General features: G+C 68.6%; 1 protein-coding gene across 1 annotated transcript in view; it reads left to right on the top strand.

The window, feature by feature from the left end:
* LOC140598764 (uncharacterized) overlaps window positions 1-10,987 on the top strand; it is a 37,469-nt gene extending 26,482 nt beyond the window's left edge. Inside the window, exons 12-18 of the mRNA XM_072757299.1 lie at window positions 6,633-6,681; window positions 7,344-7,575; window positions 8,244-8,338; window positions 8,559-8,624; window positions 9,177-9,276; window positions 9,547-9,699; window positions 9,998-10,987. Of these exons, the coding sequence (XP_072613400.1) occupies window positions 6,633-6,681; window positions 7,344-7,575; window positions 8,244-8,338; window positions 8,559-8,624; window positions 9,177-9,276; window positions 9,547-9,699; window positions 9,998-10,914 (1,612 nt within the window). The 3' untranslated portion in view covers window positions 10,915-10,987. The remainder of the gene's footprint in view (window positions 1-6,632; window positions 6,682-7,343; window positions 7,576-8,243; window positions 8,339-8,558; window positions 8,625-9,176; window positions 9,277-9,546; window positions 9,700-9,997) is intronic.
* The last annotated feature ends 9,414 nt before the right edge of the window (window positions 10,988-20,401 follow it).

The raw sequence follows: 20,401 nt of genomic DNA, 5'->3' as shown, positions 1-20,401 counted from the left end.
AGCGACCCGACTCTCCTGCTCTCCCCAGTAGCCCAGGACTCGTCTCTCCTCAGTACCCCCACGCTCCCACTCTCCCCAGTACCCCGCTACTCCCACTCTCCCCAGTACCCCCACCCTCCCACTCTCCCCAGTACCCCCACCCTCCCACTCTCCCCAGTACCCCCACCCTCCCACTCTCCCCAGTACCCCGCTACTCCCACTCTCCCCAGTACCCCCACCCTCCCACTCTCCCCAGTACCCCCACCCTCCCACACTCCCCAGTACCCCAGTGCATAAAGAGGAGGCGCCCACACAGCGACAGGTCACAGGTGAGTGGCAGCTGATCCCTGATCCCCGCGGGCCACAGTGGGGCCTGTGGATCCGGGTGGGGGCACAGGCCTCCCGCGCTGGGGTCCACAACACCCCGACCCCCATGCGATGACCGTGAGCAGCTCCCACAGCCCTTCCACAGCCCCACGGGGTGAGAGCGGCCACCCTGCTGCCCCCGTCCAGGGAAGGAGGCTGCAGTCGGAACTCAGGCAGCTCCCCCGGGACCCCCGCTCCCCTGTAAGCCCTCTGCTGTGCAGGCACCCAAGCCATGACCTTTCCAGCCTGTCCTAGACGCATGGACCCCGACAGGGGTGACTGTCACCCCCCCATCCCGCCCTGTGCCCGCTGGGTCCCCCTGGCCCGTGAGCAGGCTTGCTCTTCAGGCTCCAAAGAACGTGGAGTCCCTCGTGCTCCCCCAGGGCCCCCCTCAGGCTATTCACACATCGCTGCCCTCAGGGTGGGGAGTTCGGTCGCACTCTTGCTGGCATCAGGTTTTAATTTTGATGAAGTCCAGTCCGTCGCTTTCTCCCCTTGGTCGTGTGCTTGTGGAATCTCGGAGAAACCTTCCATTCCCGCCCCCCCCCCCCCCCAAGCCCGCAGGGACACTCGCTGGCCGGCCCACCCACCACCATCTCTGCGCCGGCCCCGGGCTGGGAGACGTCACCCCCGAGCATCAGGTGGGCAGTTCCCCGGAGCCCCTGGGTCCCCCGCCCGTGTGCTCCTGATACCGGGGTGGGAGCGCTCTGTGACCCCAGCGTGACGGCGTGCCCTGGGACAGTGGCTGGGAAGGTGGACTGTCGGTGGGCGACGGACAGACAGACAGGCAGCGAGGGCCCGTGTGTGATGCCTGTGCCCCTCGGGGCTACGGGGTTGTCTCCGGCTCCGGTCAGACAGAGGGGCGCCCGCCCACGGGGAGCACCCGGACGCATGTGTCCTCGGAAGGTTCTCACGCGCCGTCATCCTTGGATGTGTTTGGATTGCAGCACGATGCAGGAGGACCCGGAGACCCTGCTGGCCTTGCAAAGGGCCAATATCGTGGCCCAGTACCATCAGGTGAGGCCCAGAAGGGACCATAGACACTACACACCCACGACAGGGGGGACCGTACCTGCAGGAGCAGGTGAGGCTCAAGACGGGATCAGAGCCAAGGATGAGCCAGGTCAGCCCAGGCAAGGACCACAGTCACCAGGAACAAGTGAGACCCTGGGGATGGTCCCGGTGTCAGTAGCAACTAAGGGTCCATCCTGGATCCTCGTCATTGGTAGCGGAGGAGCCCAGGCACCAGGTACAGGTGAGGCCCGGGTGGGGACCAGAGTCACCAGGTCCAGATGAAGACCACAGCTACCAGGTCCAGGTGAGCCCAGGTGGGGACCAGAGTCACCAGGTTCAGGTGAGGCCAAGGTGGGGACCACAGTCGCAGATCCACATGAGGCTCAGGTGGAGACCAGAGTCACCTGGGTGAAGCCCAGTTGGGGACTAGAGTCACCAGGCCTGGGTGAGGGCCAGGTAGGGATCAGAGTCACCAGGTCAAGTGAGGCCCAGGTGGGGACCACAGTCGCCGGGTCCGGGTGAGGCCCAGGGGGGGATCGTCACTGATAGACAGAAGCAGGGGAGGCTGCCAGGCTGCGCCCACTCTGGCGCCCGGCCAATCTCAGAGGGTCGGCGCTCCCTCAGGATCCAGGGGAGGGAGGAGCCCTTCTGCTCCCTCCTGTCTCTGTCCCCACTCCCCTGCTCTGATCGGTCCCCACCACGGAGCCCCCTCTGTTGCAGGCGCCCCAAGCAGGGTCTCCGCAGGACCTGTCACTGTGCAAGGTCGCCGACCACCAGGGCTTTCTGCAGTGAGTCCCCTGGACACCCCTCATCCATCCCAGGGCGGGTGGCCTTGGCAGGAACACCTCTCTGGAGGCTGACCCCCCCGCCCCCAGGTCGGGACCTGGTCCCCTGGAGCCCTCTGAGGGCCATGTCTGCGCTGGGTTGCAGCTGAGACACCCCGGAGGCCGACCCGGGACGTGGGCAGGAAGGGAGCTGGGCCCGGGGGAGGCCCCTGGACACTCAGAGGAGGGGCCCCCACGCCTGCTTTGGGCAGGCCCAGGTGTCAGCCTGCTGCATCCGGGGGTGGTGGTGGGGTGGGGTGTCCAGTCCCTTCAGCAGGGGATCCCGCCCGTGAGGGGCTCTGGGGCCGGGGCGTGCTCTCCGTAGGGGGACGGCCTGGTCTGGGCCGAGTCCGCAGGGGTGCTCTCGCCCACACCCGAAGGCTTTTGCGGGGCTGCAGGTGGATGCCGGGGACCAGGCCAGCGCGGGGAGGGGGGGGGGGCCGCAGAGGGAGGCCCCGACCAGGCAGGAGGAGGCAAGAGGAGGAGGGGGCTGCCCTGGGCGGGAAGGAGGGAGGGGACAGCCCAGTGGCCTAGGTCGCAGGGGACGAGGCTGATGGGTCAACAGCCCCACGAGAACCTGACGGACGCTGGAGACCCCAGGTGGGGCCCCCTCGGCCCTGCTCACGGCCCAGTGTCTGCTGGGATGGCTCAGGGGTGGTCGTGCTCAGGGGCTCCGACAGGACGGGAGGTGAAATGGGCCAGGGTGGCAGAGGGGACAGCAGAGAGGGGAGCCCGGGGACAGCAGGGGGACGGCCAGGGGGCAGGGGGAGGCCGGCTGGACGCTGGGCAGTCAGGCCCTGGGGAGGCGGGGGGACCTCAGCGGGACGGTCACGGGGCACCCGGGCCACGCTGACAGCTCTCGGGCTGGTCCATCGAGGAGGGGGGCAAATCACCCCCTGGGGGCGCCGAGGGGTCCCCGCCCAGCCCACCACCGGCAAACACCCTCCTCAGACCCCCCAGACGCCGCCCCCGCCCGCCCTCAGGCCGCTGGCAGCCCCTGCCCTCCCCGGGGGAGCCCTGCCCTCCCCAGGACGCTGGGTGCAGACGGGGTGTGTGTGTGTGTGTGTGTGTGTGTGTGTGTGTGTGTGTGTGTGTGTGTGTGTGGCTGTGGGGCCGGGGCCTCAGGGCTCTGCGTCTCCTGCCTTCCAGGGACAGGGAGCTGCCCGACCCCAGCCCCCGCGAGGCCAAGGTGAGAGCCCGTCCTGGGCCCCGGGCAGGACGTGGGGGGGAGCTGGGGCCAGCTGTCTGCACCGCGTCCCCCAGGACATCCCCGGGCGTCTCCCCAGTCCCCCGTCCCAGCGCTGCACGGGCCGCCGGGAACGCACCCGAGACCCGGAGCCGCGGTCCGCGGGGGGCCCTGTGCCTTCCTGGCTCCTCCGGGTCCCGCGGGGCACTGGACGCGGCCCGAGCGCCCACCTCCCGCGGCGGGAGCCTCACCTGCGGCCCCCGCCTGTCCTCTCCCAGAAACTCCGCCAGGAGACCCGGCGCGCGGACAAATGGATAAAAATGCTCAAGCGATGGGACCACTACCTCCCCAGCGAGAAGGTGGGGCGCTGGGTGCCCCCGAGGGCTCTCCGTCCCGACGGGGCTGGGGGGCCGCCCTCAGTGTCCTCCTGCCCCGTCCTCGGGGGAGCCCCCTGCCTGGGGAGAGTCTGCTGGGTGCCCGGGCCTCCCTCCCCAGGCCCCGGGACGGCGGTGGGGGAGCGTCAGGTCGGGGCCAGGGTCCCTGCTCCTCGCGGGGGACGGGGGAGGGGGGGGGCCCAGATCCAGGGAGACCCAGCCTCTCTGCAGACACCCTGGAGCCGACGCCGGAACCTTCTAGATGCCTCGTGTTCCCTGGGCTCCAAGGGGCCGCCCTGGGCCCCTCTCACCAGCACTGCCTTCCTCCCCGCAGCTGCGACGCCGGGTGTACAAGGGGGTCCCGCCCCAGGTGCGGGGACAGGTGTGGCTGCGATTGCTGAACGTCGACCAGGTTAAGGCCAGCAATGCCGGGAAATACCAGGTGGGACCCGACCCGTCTACTCCCCGTGGACCCTCGGTCCCCTCCCTGCCCAGGGCTGATCCTCCGTGACCCCTCCCCACCCGGGGCTGAACTCCCGTGTCCCCTCCCCACCCGGGCTGATCCTCCACGTCCCCTCCCTGTCCAGGGCTGACCCTCAGTCCCCTCCCCGCCCACGACAGCTGGGCACAGGCCCTCACGCAGGCCCCGCGGGCACGGTGGGCACTCCCGCCGTCCCCGGCCTCCCAGGGGAAGGGTGGAGGTTCCTGCAGGACACACTCCCGTGGTGGCCCCGGGGCTCCCTGCCCAGGACGGCAGCTGCTGACAGGTCGGGGTCTGTGTCCCTGACGCCGGCTCCTCCTCCCGGGGTCTCCCCGCAGGCAATGAAGGAGGCGGCCCTGGTCTCCTCCCGGGACATCGTGCAGATCGACCTGGACGTCAACCGCACGTTCCGCAGTCACACCATGTTCTGGGACCGCTACGGGGTCGGGTGAGGCTGCTGGGCCAGCGGGGTTCGGGGGTCGGGGGCCCGGCCTGGGAGAGGCCCGGGGGCTTCTGTGCTGGGGACACGGGGTCTCCGAGGCCGGGGGGAGCGACGGCAGCAAACAACACACTGCCACGTGGTAGGGTGCTGGGGATGACCCCCGTGCCCCCAACCCCAGGGTCTCGGGGATGGGGAGGCCGCAGGACGGGGCCTCCAGGGGTCACCGTCTGAGCTGAACCCCAAGGGGGTGAGGGGCGGCCCCGTGAAGAGCAGGGGGCCGGGGTGGGGGCGTGGGGGGCACGAAGGGGACCTGGGGCCAGGGTGCATGGCCGCGGCTGGACCGGGACACGTGGACCCGACGAGGGTCGGACAGGTCAGGGTGACACCCACCCTCCGGTGCTTTATGTACTTTTGAATTCTGGGCATTTTGTTTTAGACAATTTGCACTTGGTGAGCACACACGGCATGACGCCCCCCCCCCCCCCCCCCCCCCCAGACGCCGCCCCGGTCCAGGCAGGCCCTGCGCGGAGCACACGGGGCCCCAGGGGCAGGGGCAGGGGTCACAGCAAACCCCAGACTGGGGTCGCCTTTATCTGTAGACGTCTCCGTGTGCACCTTAGAGAAGGGGGTGCCCTGTGTCCGCAGCCCCCCACGCCATCCCCCTGCATCACCCCCCACACCATCCCCCACAACCCCAGACCCCCACCCCTACACTATCGGTCCCGCCCCCACCGCCACCCCACCCCACCCCCACGAGGACGCGGTGCAGCTGCCCCCTGTGGGACATGCTCAGCCTCCCCGGCCACCTTGGGGTTCTCTGGACGGCCTGCTCCCGTCAGAAGCCCGGGTGTCCCGCAGAGTCCCCAGGGGCCGCGGGGAGGTGGGGAAGGCAGGGAGCCCCCCGACAGGGGCTTGCAGGTGGGTGGAGCATAGGGTGCAGCTACCTGTGTGTGCAGCGGGCGGGGTGTGTGGGAGCCCGGGACCCCAGGGGTGACCTGCAGGGGCGCCAGGGGCGGGGCTGGGGAGACGCCAGGCATGGGTGGCTGGGCTTCCCGGGCGGGCCGCTCGGACCGTCTCCCCACGAGAACTCGGTGCTCCTCCCTGCAGGGAACCTGCTGCCCCCCGGGGCCCCCGCGGCCCTCAGAGCGCGGCCGGGTCAGGCTGACCTGTGACCCCCGGCCCGGGGGGAGCCGGCCTCCAGCAGCCCGGGCCCGGGGGCCGCGGAGCCGGGGTGCAGACTCAGGCCGCCGTGCGGGGGGCATCGGGCGGCTCCTGGCAGCGCTGAGGGGGCCGCACCCCGTACCCCCCCGTGCTCAGATAGTGACCCCAGGGGTTCGCAGCCTGTATCGGGGTCACACCTGCACGACGTTCCCTGCTCTCCTCACGGCGGCTCAGACCTGGAGCCCCGAGATGCTCTGGGATGGGCGGGCCCGGGGTGCCCCCCACAGAGTCCAGCCCAGGGACACCTGGGAAGACCTGGGGGTGCGCTCAGGGCCACGGATGCCCCGGCTGCGTGGGCTCGGGGCAGGGGTCACGTGGGGCTGGTGGTGTTCCCGGGACACGGGGCCGGGCCGGGCCAGGCCAGGGCAGCGGAGGAGAGGCGTCAGGGGCTGCGGGGACCGGGGCAGGGGGAGCGCTGGCTCCCATGGGGGCATGCGGGGGGGGTCGGGGGGGGCCGCTCCAGGGCTGGAGGCCCGGGGCGCTGGCGGCGCTGGGGGAGCCCGGAGCTGCACACCCCACGGCGGGAGCCGCTCGGAGGCGTCGGACACCCCAGGGTGCACTGAACCCCCGGCACGCTGCACGTGTGAGGTCGCCGCCTGTCCCCGTGCGCAGACCTGACCCCGGAGATCGGCCCCCGCGGAGGGGCCCTGCGGGCCGCGGGGCCTGCGGGGCCGGTGTCGGCACCTCGGCGGCCTCGCTGGGCGGGGGCTGACTGAGCAGAGCCCCCCGCTGTCCCCCCTCCTAGGCAGCGAGCCCTGTTCTGCGTTCTGGCAGCCTACTCGGTGTACGACACGGTGAGTGTCCCTGCCCCCGCCTCCTGCCCCGCGGGCGGCCTTGTCCTGAGTGGTGGTGACCAGCGGGACTCACAGTTATGGCCCCGGCTCCACGGCCCCCGAGATGCCGGGGAGGGTCTCTCTCCTCCGGGACGGGCAGGGGGCGGGGTGCAGACCTCCCAGGGGAGGCAGGGCCTGCGTGCCCGAGGGCCGGGGCTGCCCAGGGCCCCCGCGTGCACCGCGGCCGTCCTAGAGCTCGGGTCTGGACCCTGACAGACGGCACTACCGACGAGAGCCCGGGCGGGGAAGGCTCCCACTCCCCCGAAGGGAACGAGGCCGAGGCGCCCAGGAGGCCGCCCCCTTCCACGGCGCATTCCAGAAGGGTCCCCGAGGACCCCAGCTCACACGCTCCCCGGCCCCGCGGGGTGTCCTGGCCCAGCTCCCCTCGTGGGACCTGCCAGGGGCCACAGTCAGGCCCCCCCACCCCCCCGCCGACCTGCCCTCTGGGGGGTCTCCAGACCTGGCGGGTCCCCTACAGCCTGGCACAGCTCACGGAGGCCCCTCCTGCTGGCCTGAGGACGGGGGTCCTGGCACGGCGGCCGCAGGGCTCGGTAGCGGGGCCCGGGGTGCTCGCGCCCCAGCTGGTCCGGGTGGCCCTCACCTGCTCCCCCGCCCTCTGGGAGCCCCCTCCGGGAGCCCGGGCTGGGAGGGAGCCGGGGGAGCCTGACGCCCGCGGGGAGGGCTCAGAGGGGGCCTCGGGGCGCACGCCCTCCGTGGGGCTCTGGCTCTTGCAGGAGGTGGGCTACTGCCAGGGCATGAGCGAGATCGCGGCCGTCCTCCTCATGTTCCTGCCCGAGGAGGACGCCTTCTGGGCGCTGGCCCAGCTGATGGTGGGCGACCGGCACTCCATGCACGGTAGGGGCCCGCCGGGGAGCTCAGGAGGGCCTCCCTGCAGGCTGCTGCACCGGGGGGCAGGCGGGGACCCCCCAGCTCGCCCCCCCACGGGCAAGGGCCCCGCCTCCCCGGTGGCCTCGGGGTCCCGGAGCCACGGCCACCCGCCCCACCGTCTGCAGGCCAGGCACGCACTCCCGTTGCTCCCCCAGCCTCCCGCCGGGCTGCCGGCTTGTCCCCCAGGCCCCCCTGCCAGCCCACGGCCACACGGGGCCCAGGGGGCAGCGTCTCCCCCTCCCGGGGGCCCCCAGCCTCACTCCCAAGCCCCACAGCAGAGGGCCGTGCACGCCCATCACCCTCCCCTTGGCCTGCACCCGCTGCCCCTCGGGGCTGGGGACCCCCCTGTCCCCGCGGCGGCCCCCGCAGGAGAGAGGGTGCTGGGTCAGCCGGGCCCGGTCCTCAGCCCCCAGCCCACGCCCCGCGGGGTCTCTGTGAGGACGAGGGTCCCCGGGCCCCGCGCCCCCGGCCTGGGAGGCAGGCCCTGCCCTCTGGGAAGAGCGGATCCAGCCAGGGCTCCGAGGGCGGTGGGCACACGGGGGTCAGGGCGTGGCGGGGAGGCCCCTGCCCCGACACCCCCCACCCCGCCTGGTGCAGGAGGAGGCCCTGACCGTGGGGGCCTGGGGCCTTCTCAGGCTTCTTCGTCCCGGGCTTCCCGAAGCTCCTCAGGTTCCAGAGACATCACGAGCGGGTCCTCCAAAGAGCTCTCCCGGACCTGAGGAAGCACATGGCGAGTGGGGGCGAGTGGGAGCTCCTGAGGCTCCGTCCCCGGAGCCCGGGGCAGGGGGTGGGGGGCATGGCCCTCCCTCCGAGCTGCCCAGAGTTGGGGTCACATTCCTCCCCCTGGGGCCCGGGGGCGCCCTCGGGGCTGGGCTGGGCCGTGGGGAGCGCGTCCACCCGGCTCCAGGGGCCGCGGCGTGGGGCCTGAGCACCCCCTGCCCTCCCGCCAGGACGAGGAGCAGATGTCCACCGGCATCTACAGCCCCAAATGGTTTCTCCAGTGCTTCCTCGGCCGGGTGAGGCCCCCCCCCCCCGGGACCCCCGCTCCCGGACCTGCCCCCTGCCCCCGGGGAGGGCCCAGCTCAGCCCCACCCTCCAGACGAGCCAGGCCCGACCCCGGGGTCCTGAGGCTGAGGCTGAGGCTCGCAGCCCAGCCCGTCCTGGAGAAGCCCAGAGGGTCCCTGGACGAGGTCCCGGGGGGCGGCCCGTCTCTGCCTCAGCTCCCCCGGGAGAGGCCGGGTCAGCCCGGGGTGTGGACGGGCCCTCGGCCCATCGGGCGGCCAGCCTGGGGTCCTCTCGAGGCGTGGTGTCGTCAAGTGCGGGCAGAGTCTGTGCCCCCAGGGGTGCGGGAGGTGCTGGCCGGGGTCGGAACCCGGAGCGGCCGGGAGTCCCTGATCTCCCTGGGAGGAGGGCACGCACGGGGAGGCGGGGGGCGGGGGGCGGGGGGGGGGGCGCTGCGGGGCCTCGTCGCAGGCAGCCGGGGGCCAGATGGCAGGCCTAGCCTAGCCCCAGCCGAGCCCCCCAGGGGCCCTGCTCAGGCCGCTCCTCCCACCCCGCCGTCCCCCTAGACCCCCTTCTCGCTCACCCTGAAGCTGTGGGATGCCTACGTGTTGGATGGGGAGAGGGTGCTCACGGCCATGGCCTATACCATCCTCAAGGTGCACAGGAGTAAGTGAGCCCCCGGGAGCCCAGGTGTGCCGGGGGCGGGGGGCAGGGGCGGTGACCCTGGGCTCTGAGCAGCACCCAGACCTGGGGCGGGGGGACGGCGGGGCAGGCGGGTGCAGCGGGGCTCCCCGAGTGGAGCAGCGGGCAGGGGCCACCCCGGCCAGCGCACTGCCCGCGGCGCTCCTGGGCACAGCGGGACCCCAGCCGCTGGCCTGGGGGCCCCGGGGGCCCCAGGGCGGGGCCCTCTGGGTCTGACTCTCGCCCACCGCCCAGAGCGCCTCCTGAAGCTGCCCCTGGAAGGGCTCCGGGAGTTCCTCCAGGACTCTCTGGCCCAGCCCTGGGCCCTGGAGGACGAGGCCGTGCTGAGACACCTTCGGGCCTCCATGACCCAGCTCCGCAGGATGCGGTGCGACCTGCCCCCGCCAGGTGGGCTCAGGGCCCCGGCCCCTCCCGACTCGGCCTGCTGGGGCCGCCCACAGGGGACAGAGCCCCCGGGGCCCCCGTCCTCATCTCTGGGGCTCTCCTCTTCTGCTCCAGCCTCGGGGACCCCAGGCCAGGGCTGGGCGGGCGGGTACCCACTGCAGGGCCCGGGCAGCAGTGTGGGGGGCTGAGCACAGGGTCAGGCCGGGGGGGGGGGTCACGCGGGAGCCGTGAGGACCCCCGGGGCCCCCAGCGGGGGACACACAGCCTGCTGGAGACGCTGACCCCGTCGGCCTCTTTCCAGCGGGACCTGAGGAGTTCCCCACGAGGCCCCTGGGCCTGGAGCCAGTGTCCCCGGCGCCCGGGCCTCTCCTCCCTTCTCCGGCCTCTGAGCCACCGCCCAGGGTGGAGGAGCCGGCCTCCCCGGGCCCAGCCGCCCGGCCTGAGCCGCCCGGACCCCCTCCCGGCCAGGCCATCGTCCAACTTGCCCCCCAGCCCCGGCGGTGGAACTCCCTCCCCACCCTCCCGGGGCAACAAGGCGGTGCAGGCAGGCGGCCCCGGGACACGGCGGGCTTCAAGACAGAAAACGGGGTCTCCTTCCATTTGGCACCTGCCTGGGCCACCCCAGAGGCCCCGCGACGGACCGGGCCCTGGAGCACCCCCGGGACTCCCATCACGCGGTCCCCCCAGCCCCCTAGGGATGACGCTGTCGGGCCCAGGACACCCTTCCTGCCCCGCGGCCACTGCAGCTCGTGCCCCTCGCTGGGCAGTGACGGGCACAGCCAGGGCAGAGCCAGGGCGGCGCTGAGCCCGCTGCCCCGAGGCCCCGCACAGGCCCGGGACCCTCTGCCCCCCGCGTCCACGGGGCAGCTCGATGCTCGCGGGCCTCGGGGGCAGAGCGTGGCGGTGAGGGCGGGGGCCCGGAGGCTCCGGCCCGCCGTCACCGTGCCCTGCCTCGTCTCGCTGTGCCTCCCGGAGGGCGGCACCGCCCGCACGGGACACCAGCCCCTGACCCAGAGGGACCTGGGCTGGCCTGGCCCCGGGCTCTGTGGGGGCAGGGGCGACTCGAGCGCCTGCCCCAGGCCCAGCGCTAATGGGATCCAGCGCCCCGGGGCCCTGGCCAGGCCTGCGTTCTGGCCCCGGGCCGAGCGAGCCCTCTCACAGCAGGATGTGGCCTCCTGGGCCCTGGGCGTGCCCCACAGACCCAGGTCGCTGACCTAGGGCAGCCCTGGGGATCCCGGGACACCCCAGGGCAGGGCAGCGGGGGCAGGCCCGTGGGCCCCACCCACACCCCCACCCACACCCCCACCCCCACCCCCACCCACACCCACACCAGGAGGCAGGCTCCTCCACGCGCTGGGGCTCCAGCAGTCAGTCACCCGGCCCGAGGGGGCCCGAGGCCGGGGTCCAGCTGCCCTGCGGGGACCCAGCGCAGGAGCCCATGGGCCGCAGGTCCACGTCAGCCCTGCCGCCCCCAGAACCGCCTCTCACCGCCCCGACCTCAGGACACGCGCCCCCACCCGGAGTCGAGTCCGCACAGGCTCCCAGGCGGGGGACTCCAGCACCCGCACCCCTGTGGGATTCCCGCTTTCCTCTAAGGACAGGAAGGTCTCCCAGGGGAAGGCGCGCACCCTCGGCTCTGAGCCCCTGTTTGCTGTTGCAAGTTCAATAAAGTGTTGTTGTGTGAGAGGGCACGGCCGGCTCGTTTCTGCGTCTCCCGGAGCTCTGTGCACGGGGTGCGGAGACACCCCCAGAGAGGAGGAGGGGGCGCCGCCAAGGCCCCGACCAGCCCCTGCGGGGGCGCCGCCAGGCACACACGGCTGACGTCCCCACGTGCCTTCCCGGGGCGGCCAGACGCCAGGGTCAGGACCCCGCAGACTCTACTGCGACTCAGCCTGCGCCCGCGGCCAGGACGGGCCTGGGACAGAGTGACAGCCGGGGAGCCTCAGGTCACCAGGGTCTGTGCTAAGCGCCCTGGGAGGTCTGTGCCCCCTCTGTCCAGGGGGCCTGGGCTGCCCGGGCTCCGGGGCGCTTCCTCCCCTCCCCGCCCCGGGCCTGTGCGCCTGGGGCACAGAGGGCCCGCGGGGCGGTCAGCGTGGCCCCGGAGCGGACGTCAGGACAGCAGGCCCTTGCAGCTCTCACACCTGGGCCACCCTCACCGGGCGGGCTCAGCGTGCACACCCGGTGCTGCTGGATCCCTCGCACCAGAGTGTGGAGGGCACCCTGCACGCCCTGGAGAGTAGGGGCTGGGTGAGCGCGGGGCTCGGCCTGGGGGCAGGCAGCGCAGGGGACCGAGGGACCCCGGCCCCGTCCCCACCCCGACTCCCACACACACACACACACACAGGCAGCCCCAGGGCTCCCCCCACGGGCAGCCGGCCCCTCAGGAGCTCCCCCCAGGGCGGCCCCGAGGTCTGGCTCCCCGCTGGAGAGGCATCGGGGAGAAGAGAAGCGGCCGGCGCTCGGCGGGGACCCGCTGCCACCCACGGGAATGTGGCCGAGCCGGACCTTCCAGCTCAGCTGACCCCCCGGCGGGACGGGACGGCACGGGACGGCACGGGACGGCACGAGGGGGCCCGGGTCGGCCGGGAGAACCCAGCTAGCCGCCCAGCGCCAGCACCAGAAATGATGGTGCTTCTTCAACCGTTTCGGCGTCAGGACGACGCGGCCCGAGGATCAGATCGCGGCACGGCGACAGACAGGCACACACCCCAAACCCAACAAACGTCGGAATCCCCCGACTGTTGTCAGACAGCAGCCGGACGGTTACAGACGTGACGCTGGGGTCCCCGGTAGGACACACGGAGGACGCTCCAGACCACGGCTGCAGAGGCGCTGGAGGCCCGGGGATGCGCCTGCGGGCGCCCACGGGGAGCGCGGGGCGGCGGGAAGCACCCTACAGAGGGGGGCCCCTCCTGGGAAAGGACGCCGGGTCCCCGCGAAGGCTCCCGATGCTGACAGCTGTCCCCCTCTCCTTCAGCTTCTGGTTCCCCCCCGCCCCATTTTGCTCTTCCTGATTCTCCGTCGGCCTCCGCCCTGCATCCGAGCCACTGACCACACGGGCTTCTTTAGGACGTCGGGTCCCAAAAGGAGGCCGAGCTCTGGCTCCCGGGATCGGGAAGGACCATCGCCGAGGTTTATGCTGATCCCCCCGAGCTCGTGCCTTCCCGGCTCTTCTGTCCTGCAGAACGAGGGGAGGCACGGGCCTTACGGGGAAGGAGGCCCACTCCCACTCGGGCGGGACCGTCCCTCGTGGGGGACCCCGTCATCTGGGCCCGGGAGAGCGAGCGGGGCCATCAAGAACAGGTCGCAGGCTAGACATGGGCCGCTCTGAGGTTTGTCCTGAAGCGAGCACTCCCCTTCCACGTCACGCTGTCTTAGTTCATCCATTTATTATTTGTTAAAGGTTTTACGTTTATGTCCTCTCTACACCCAACACGGAGTTCCAGCTCACAGTCCTGACATCAAGGTCCCCCGACCAGGCCGGCCAGGCACCCCAGGGCCATGTTTCTCATCTCTTTGCTGGCTCGCCTATCTCTGCACCCAGCTGGGACATCGAGTCCACGACGGGGGAGCTTTAGCTACCTCCGAACCCGCAAGAACCCAGAACGTTCTCGCTGTGTCCCCATCCTAGAACGACCTTCGCCGTCGAATAGCAACTCAAATAAATCGGCAGCCAGCCCAATGACTCCTGGTCAAGGAAACGGCCAACTTGTCACGTGTGTGGGCCCCGCTCCCTGGGCTCCCGGGGCTCCCGGGGAGGCTCCGCTTTCTTTAACATCGACCAAGGTCCCAATGACTCCACCGCACCTCGACGCCGGGGCTCAGTTTCTGCCCTGACACGACACAGGCAGCACGTCGGCTTCAGTTACTACCTGTCAATCAATCAAAGGGAGCCTGGCCGCTCTCGGGGTGGTTGGGGTGGTTGGTAAGAACACGCGACTCTTGTTCTTGGGGCGGAGAGTTCAAGCCCCATGTGGGTGTAGAGATGACAGAAAAATAAAATCTTAAAAAGAAAATCAGTCAGTCGGTCTGGGGGAGACACAGCCCCGGATCCCACAGGGGCAGGGAGCCAGCTGACGGGTCTACGCACACTATTAGAAGCAGCAGAGCACAAAGTCAGAACTTCCAGAAGTCTGCTAGAGGGGGGGACACGCCGGCCTCGACGGTGCTCGGGAGGCGAAGTGGGGGGCGGCCCCTGGAGCGACAGGGTGGGCTCAGGGTCCCCGGGGTCCCAAGGACGGTGGCGCCAACGGTTCCCAGGCCCAGGAGCGGGGACCCCGGCCGAGGGCCGCGGGACTAGGGCCAGCTGTCTGCCCTGTGTGGCCACAAACTGCAAACCCCTGTGCGGTCACGGGGCCGCGTCCCTGGGCCGGGCCAGCAAAGGCCAGAAGTGGGAGGAGACCCTCCCGGGCGGGAGGAGCACGGGTCTCCCCCAGGGCAGCCCCTAAAACTTGGAGGTTTGAAACTCAGTCACTTGTCCGAGATAAAAAGAAAAAAAACAAAACAAAACAAAACTCGGACACAGGCAGGGTGAACGCAGGGTTCTGACAGACAGAAACGGTGGAGACAAGAGGGCTTGATGGCACATCAGAAACTATATGCCAATAGGACAACCTACAAGAAATGGACACCATGACACTATATATAGAAAACTACAAAAATGAACAAACAAAAAAATGTTAGAACCGGTAAATGAATTCAGTAAAGTCACAGGATACATAATTAATGCACAGAATTCTGTTGCATTCCTATACCTCAGTAAGAAGGTAAGAAAAAGAGAAACTAAGACATTAATAAAAATAAATTTAAAATGAAACAAAAAATAATATTATACTTAAGAAAAAACCTAAGGAAACAGCTATAAAAACTTACTCTGAAGACGATGATGGAAAGAAATCGATGACACAAAGAGACGGAAAGAGACACTCCACACTCGTGGACTGAAAGGGTACGAAGTGTCTTCACAACCGAGAGCAGCCCAGACATTCCTATAAACCCTATCAAAATGCCCCCAGCATTTCTCACAGAGCTAAGATAAATGATCTTCAACTTTGCATGGAACCTCAAAAGACCCCAGACAGGCGAAGCAGCCTTGCAAAAGAAAAGCAAAGTAGGAAGCTTCACATCGCTAGATTTCCAGTTATGTCACAAAACTGTTGTGATGAAGACAGTACGGTCCTGGCACGACAACGGACACACAGACCAAGAGCACAGAGCAGACCTCCCAGAAATGAACCCACAACTATGTCGTCGTTTAATCCTTGATAAAGCTGGAAAGAATATCCAGTGGGGAAAAAAATCTACAAATGGTGTTGGAAAAACTGGATAGACACAAGCCAAAGAATGAAATTTCTAGTTTTTGATTTTACTTTTGTGTGTGGCTAAATTCCTAGAAAATATATAACCTACCAAAACTGACACATAGAGAAATAGAAAATTTGAATAGACCAATTCTCAGCGAAGCTGTTGAGTAATAGGAAAAAAATTCCCAAAACGCAGAAGTCCACGACCAGATGGCTTCATGAGTGAATTCTATGAAACATTTAAAGAAGTATTAAAGCCTAGAAAGAGTATTATGCTAAGCACAATATGCCAACCCTAACCCTAACCCTAACCCTGACCCTGACCCTGACCCTAACCCTGACCCGGAAGCCTCCCCGCGGGTCCTGAGGAGGCCGGGCCCCTGTGGGCGTGGACGCGACCCCCACAGGGCTGTTTCCCGTCTGTTGACTACGTGGGACTCCCAGCGCTGAGAGGGCACCTCCGTGGCTTGTTCCTGCTCTCGGGGGAGACGATTTCAGGTCGTCACCCTCGGGGATGACGTCAGCTGCGGGCCTTCCTACGCGGCCTCTCCTCTGTTGACAGACCTTTCCTAAAACCCCCTGTGCTTTTCATGCTTTGTTCTGTCAAATGCGTTTTCTGCGACTCTTGAGGGGATCGTCTCCTTCCTCTTTGTTTTTTTAAAGATTTTATTTATATATCCTTGAGAGACACCGAGAGACGAGAGAGAGAGAGAGAGAGAGAGAGAGAGGCAGAGACACGGGCAGAGGGAGAAGAAGGCTCCGTGCAGGGAGCCCGATGTGGGACTCGATCCCGGGACTCCAGGATCACGCCCTGGGCCGAAGGGAAGGCAGGCGCTGAAGCGCTGAGCCCCGCCGCCCCCCTCCGCCCCGGGCCGCCCCATGTCCTTTCTCTGGTTAACGGGATGGATCGTGCTGAGTGATCAGAGGGGCCGCGGGGGGCAGGTGGGCAACGTGGATGAACAAATAGGGAAAGCTACAAGCGTGTGGTTCTAAATAAAGGAATCCCGGAAATTTAGAAAGTACGGCCTGGCAATAGAGTCAGGACCGTGGGGACAACTCGGTACGGGGACAGACGGTGACGCCGCTTCTCGCGGGGAGAGCTGAGCGAGGCACAGAATTGTCAAGTCGCCAGCTGTAGCCCTGAAACTACTGTCCCCTTGGGTGTCGACGGCACTTCAACAGATACCAAGGAAAAGGGGTTTCCGGTGGGAATCCCGGTGGGTCCGTGAAAGGCATTTACACGGTCGTGACGCACACGAAGGTGCCTCTGCAGAGGGGATCCAGATGCTCACGTGTCTTCATGTTAATGTTTAGAAGATGTACTTGGGAGACGGTGCGGGGGGCAGGGGCGGAGGGACAGGGGGAACCTGGAGCGGACTCCTCACCCACCGGAGACCGAGCCCCACCCGAGGCTCCACGCCACAACCTGGAGATCCTGGCTTGAGCCAAACTCAAGAGTCGACGTGGAACCGACGGACGGAACCACCCAGGAGCCCCTCAAATGCTCCTAACTGCAACCCCACGCTGTGAACCCTGGGGGGCGGGGGGGGGCATCTGTGACCCCCAGTCTGCCTTGAAGGGCGGGAGGCCTGCAGGGCCCGAGGATGGGAACTGAGGATGCGGGAGGCTGCCTGCATCGCCTTCCCGCCCGGCGTGGGGACAGGACCCTCCCCCGGGACCCTCGGCCACCAGGGTGAGGGCTGAGTGCTGATTGGACCCCGCCTGCCCACAGTGATGATGCGGGACCCCGCTCTGGGCGGAACTGTGGTGCCCCCGGGTTCCACCGCTGCCTGGTGCCCACTCTGCGTCCGCAGACCTTCGGAGGCACCGGTGCTCCGGATCTGGCTCGCAGCGACCCGACTCTCCTGCTCTCCCCAGTAGCCCAGGACTCGTCTCTCCTCAGTACCCCCACCCTCCCACTCTCCCCAGTACCCCGCTACTCCCACTCTCCCCAGTACCCCCACCCTCCCACTCTCCCCAGTACCCCCACCCTCCCACTCTCCCCAGTACCCCCACGCTCCCACTCTCCCCAGTACCCCGCTACTCCCACTCTCCCCAGTACCCCCACCCTCCCACTCTCCCCAGTACCCCCACCCTCCCACTCTCCCCAGTACCCCCACCCTCCCACTCTCCCCAGTACCCCGCTACTCCCACTCTCCCCAGTACCCCCACCCTCCCACTCTCCCCAGTACCCCCACCCTCCCACACTCCCCAGTACCCCAGTGCATAAAGAGGAGGCGCCCACACAGCGACAGGTCACAGGTGAGTGGCAGCTGATCCCTGATCCCCGCGGGCCACAGTGGGGCCTGTGGATCCGGGTGGGGGCACAGGCCTCCCGCGCTGGGGTCCACAACACCCCGACCCCCATGCGATGACCGTGAGCAGCTCCCACAGCCCTTCCACAGCCCCACGGGGTGAGAGCGGCCACCCTGCTGCCCCCGTCCAGGGAAGGAGGCTGCAGTCGGAACTCAGGCAGCTCCCCCGGGACCCCCGCTCCCCTGTAAGCCCTCTGCTGTGCAGGCACCCAAGCCATGACCTTTCCAGCCTGTCCTAGACGCATGGACCCCGACAGGGGTGACTGTCACCCCCCCATCCCGCCCTGTGCCCGCTGGGTCCCCCTGGCCCGTGAGCAGGCTTGCTCTTCAGGCTCCAAAGAACGTGGAGTCCCTCGTGCTCCCCCAGGGCCCCCCTCAGGCTATTCACACATCGCTGCCCTCAGGGTGGGGAGTTCGGTCGCACTCTTGCTGGCATCAGGTTTTAATTTTGATGAAGTCCAGTCCGTCGCTTTCTCCCCTTGGTCGTGTGCTTGTGGAATCTCGGAGAAACCTTCCATTCCCGCCCCCCCCCCCCCCAAGCCCGCAGGGACACTCGCTGGCCGGCCCACCCACCACCATCTCTGCGCCGGCCCCGGGCTGGGAGACGTCACCCCCGAGCATCAGGTGGGCAGTTCCCCGGAGCCCCTGGGTCCCCCGCCCGTGTGCTCCTGATACCGGGGTGGGAGCGCTCTGTGACCCCAGCGTGACGGCGTGCCCTGGGACAGTGGCTGGGAAGGTGGACTGTCGGTGGGCGACGGACAGACAGACAGGCAGCGAGGGCCCGTGTGTGATGCCTGTGCCCCTCGGGGCTACGGGGTTGTCTCCGGCTCCGGTCAGACAGAGGGGCGCCCGCCCACGGGGAGCACCCGGACGCATGTGTCCTCGGAAGGTTCTCACGCGCCGTCATCCTTGGATGTGTTTGGATTGCAGCACGATGCAGGAGGACCCGGAGACCCTGCTGGCCTTGCAAAGGGCCAATATCGTGGCCCAGTACCATCAGGTGAGGCCCAGAAGGGACCATAGACACTACACACCCACGACAGGGGGGACCGTACCTGCAGGAGCAGGTGAGGCTCAAGACGGGATCAGAGCCAAGGATGAGCCAGGTCAGCCCAGGCAAGGACCACAGTCACCAGGAACAAGTGAGACCCTGGGGATGGTCCCGGTGTCAGTAGCAACTAAGGGTCCATCCTGGATCCTCGTCATTGGTAGCGGAGGAGCCCAGGCACCAGGTACAGGTGAGGCCCGGGTGGGGACCAGAGTCACCAGGTCCAGATGAAGACCACAGCTACCAGGTCCAGGTGAGCCCAGGTGGGGACCAGAGTCACCAGGTTCAGGTGAGGCCAAGGTGGGGACCACAGTCGCAGATCCACATGAGGCTGAGGTGGAGACCAGAGTCACCTGGGTGAAGCCCAGTTGGGGACTAGAGTCACCAGGCCTGGGTGAGGGCCAGGTAGGGATCAGAGTCACCAGGTCAAGTGAGGCCCAGGTGGGGACCACAGTCGCCGGGTCCGGGTGAGGCCCAGGGGGGGATCGTCACTGATAGACAGAAGCAGGGGAGGCTGCCAGGCTGCGCCCACTCTGGCGCCCGGCCAATCTCAGAGGGTCGGCGCTCCCTCAGGATCCAGGGGAGGGAGGAGCCCTTCTGCTCCCTCCTGTCTCTGTCCCCACTCCCCTGCTCTGATCGGTCCCCACCACGGAGCCCCCTCTGTTGCAGGCGCCCCAAGCAGGGTCTCCGCAGGACCTGTCACTGTGCAAGGTCGCCGACCACCAGGGCTTTCTGCAGTGAGTCCCCTGGACACCCCTCATCCATCCCAGGGCGGGTGGCCTTGGCAGGAACACCTCTCTGGAGGCTGACCCCCCCGCCCCCAGGTCGGGACCTGGTCCCCTGGAGCCCTCTGAGGGCCATGTCTGCGCTGGGTTGCAGCTGAGACACCCCGGAGGCCGACCCGGGACGTGGGCAGGAAGGGAGCTGGGCCCGGGGGAGGCCCCTGGACACTCAGAGGAGGGGCCCCCACGCCTGCTTTGGGCAGGCCCAGGTGTCAGCCTGCTGCATCCGGGGGTGGTGGTGGGGTGGGGTGTCCAGTCCCTTCAGCAGGGGATCCCGCCCGTGAGGGGCTCTGGGGCCGGGGCGTGCTCTCCGTAGGGGGACGGCCTGGTCTGGGCCGAGTCCGCAGGGGTGCTCTCGCCCACACCCGAAGGCTTTTGCGGGGCTGCAGGTGGATGCCGGGGACCAGGCCAGCGCGGGGAGGGGGGGGGGGCCGCAGAGGGAGGCCCCGACCAGGCAGGAGGAGGCAAGAGGAGGAGGGGGCTGCCCTGGGCGGGAAGGAGGGAGGGGACAGCCCAGTGGCCTAGGTCGCAGGGGACGAGGCTGATGGGTCAACAGCCCCACGAGAACCTGACGGACGCTGGAGACCCCAGGTGGGGCCCCCTCGGCCCTGCTCACGGCCCAGTGTCTGCTGGGATGGCTCAGGGGTGGTCGTGCTCAGGGGCTCCGACAGGACGGGAGGTGAAATGGGCCAGGGTGGCAGAGGGGACAGCAGAGAGGGGAGCCCGGGGACAGCAGGGGGACGGCCAGGGGGCAGGGGGAGGCCGGCTGGACGCTGGGCAGTCAGGCCCTGGGGAGGCGGGGGGACCTCAGCGGGACGGTCACGGGGCACCCGGGCCACGCTGACAGCTCTCGGGCTGGTCCATCGAGGAGGGGGGCAAATCACCCCCTGGGGGCGCCGAGGGGTCCCCGCCCAGCCCACCACCGGCAAACACCCTCCTCAGACCCCCCAGACGCCGCCCCCGCCCGCCCTCAGGCCGCTGGCAGCCCCTGCCCTCCCCGGGGGAGCCCTGCCCTCCCCAGGACGCTGGGTGCAGACGGGGTGTGTGTGTGTGTGTGTGTGTGTGTGTGTGTGTGTGTGTGTGTGTGTGTGTGTGTGTGTGTGTGTGTGTGTGGCTGTGGGGCCGGGGCCTCAGGGCTCTGCGTCTCCTGCCTTCCAGGGACAGGGAGCTGCCCGACCCCAGCCCCCGCGAGGCCAAGGTGAGAGCCCGTCCTGGGCCCCGGGCAGGACGTGGGGGGGAGCTGGGGCCAGCTGTCTG

This window comes from Vulpes vulpes, chromosome 4 (genome assembly GCF_048418805.1).
Source record: "Vulpes vulpes isolate BD-2025 chromosome 4, VulVul3, whole genome shotgun sequence".
Lineage (NCBI taxonomy): Eukaryota > Metazoa > Chordata > Mammalia > Carnivora > Canidae > Vulpes > Vulpes vulpes.
Note: the sequence above shows the minus strand (reverse complement) of the source record. Positions and strands in the feature narration are given on the sequence as shown.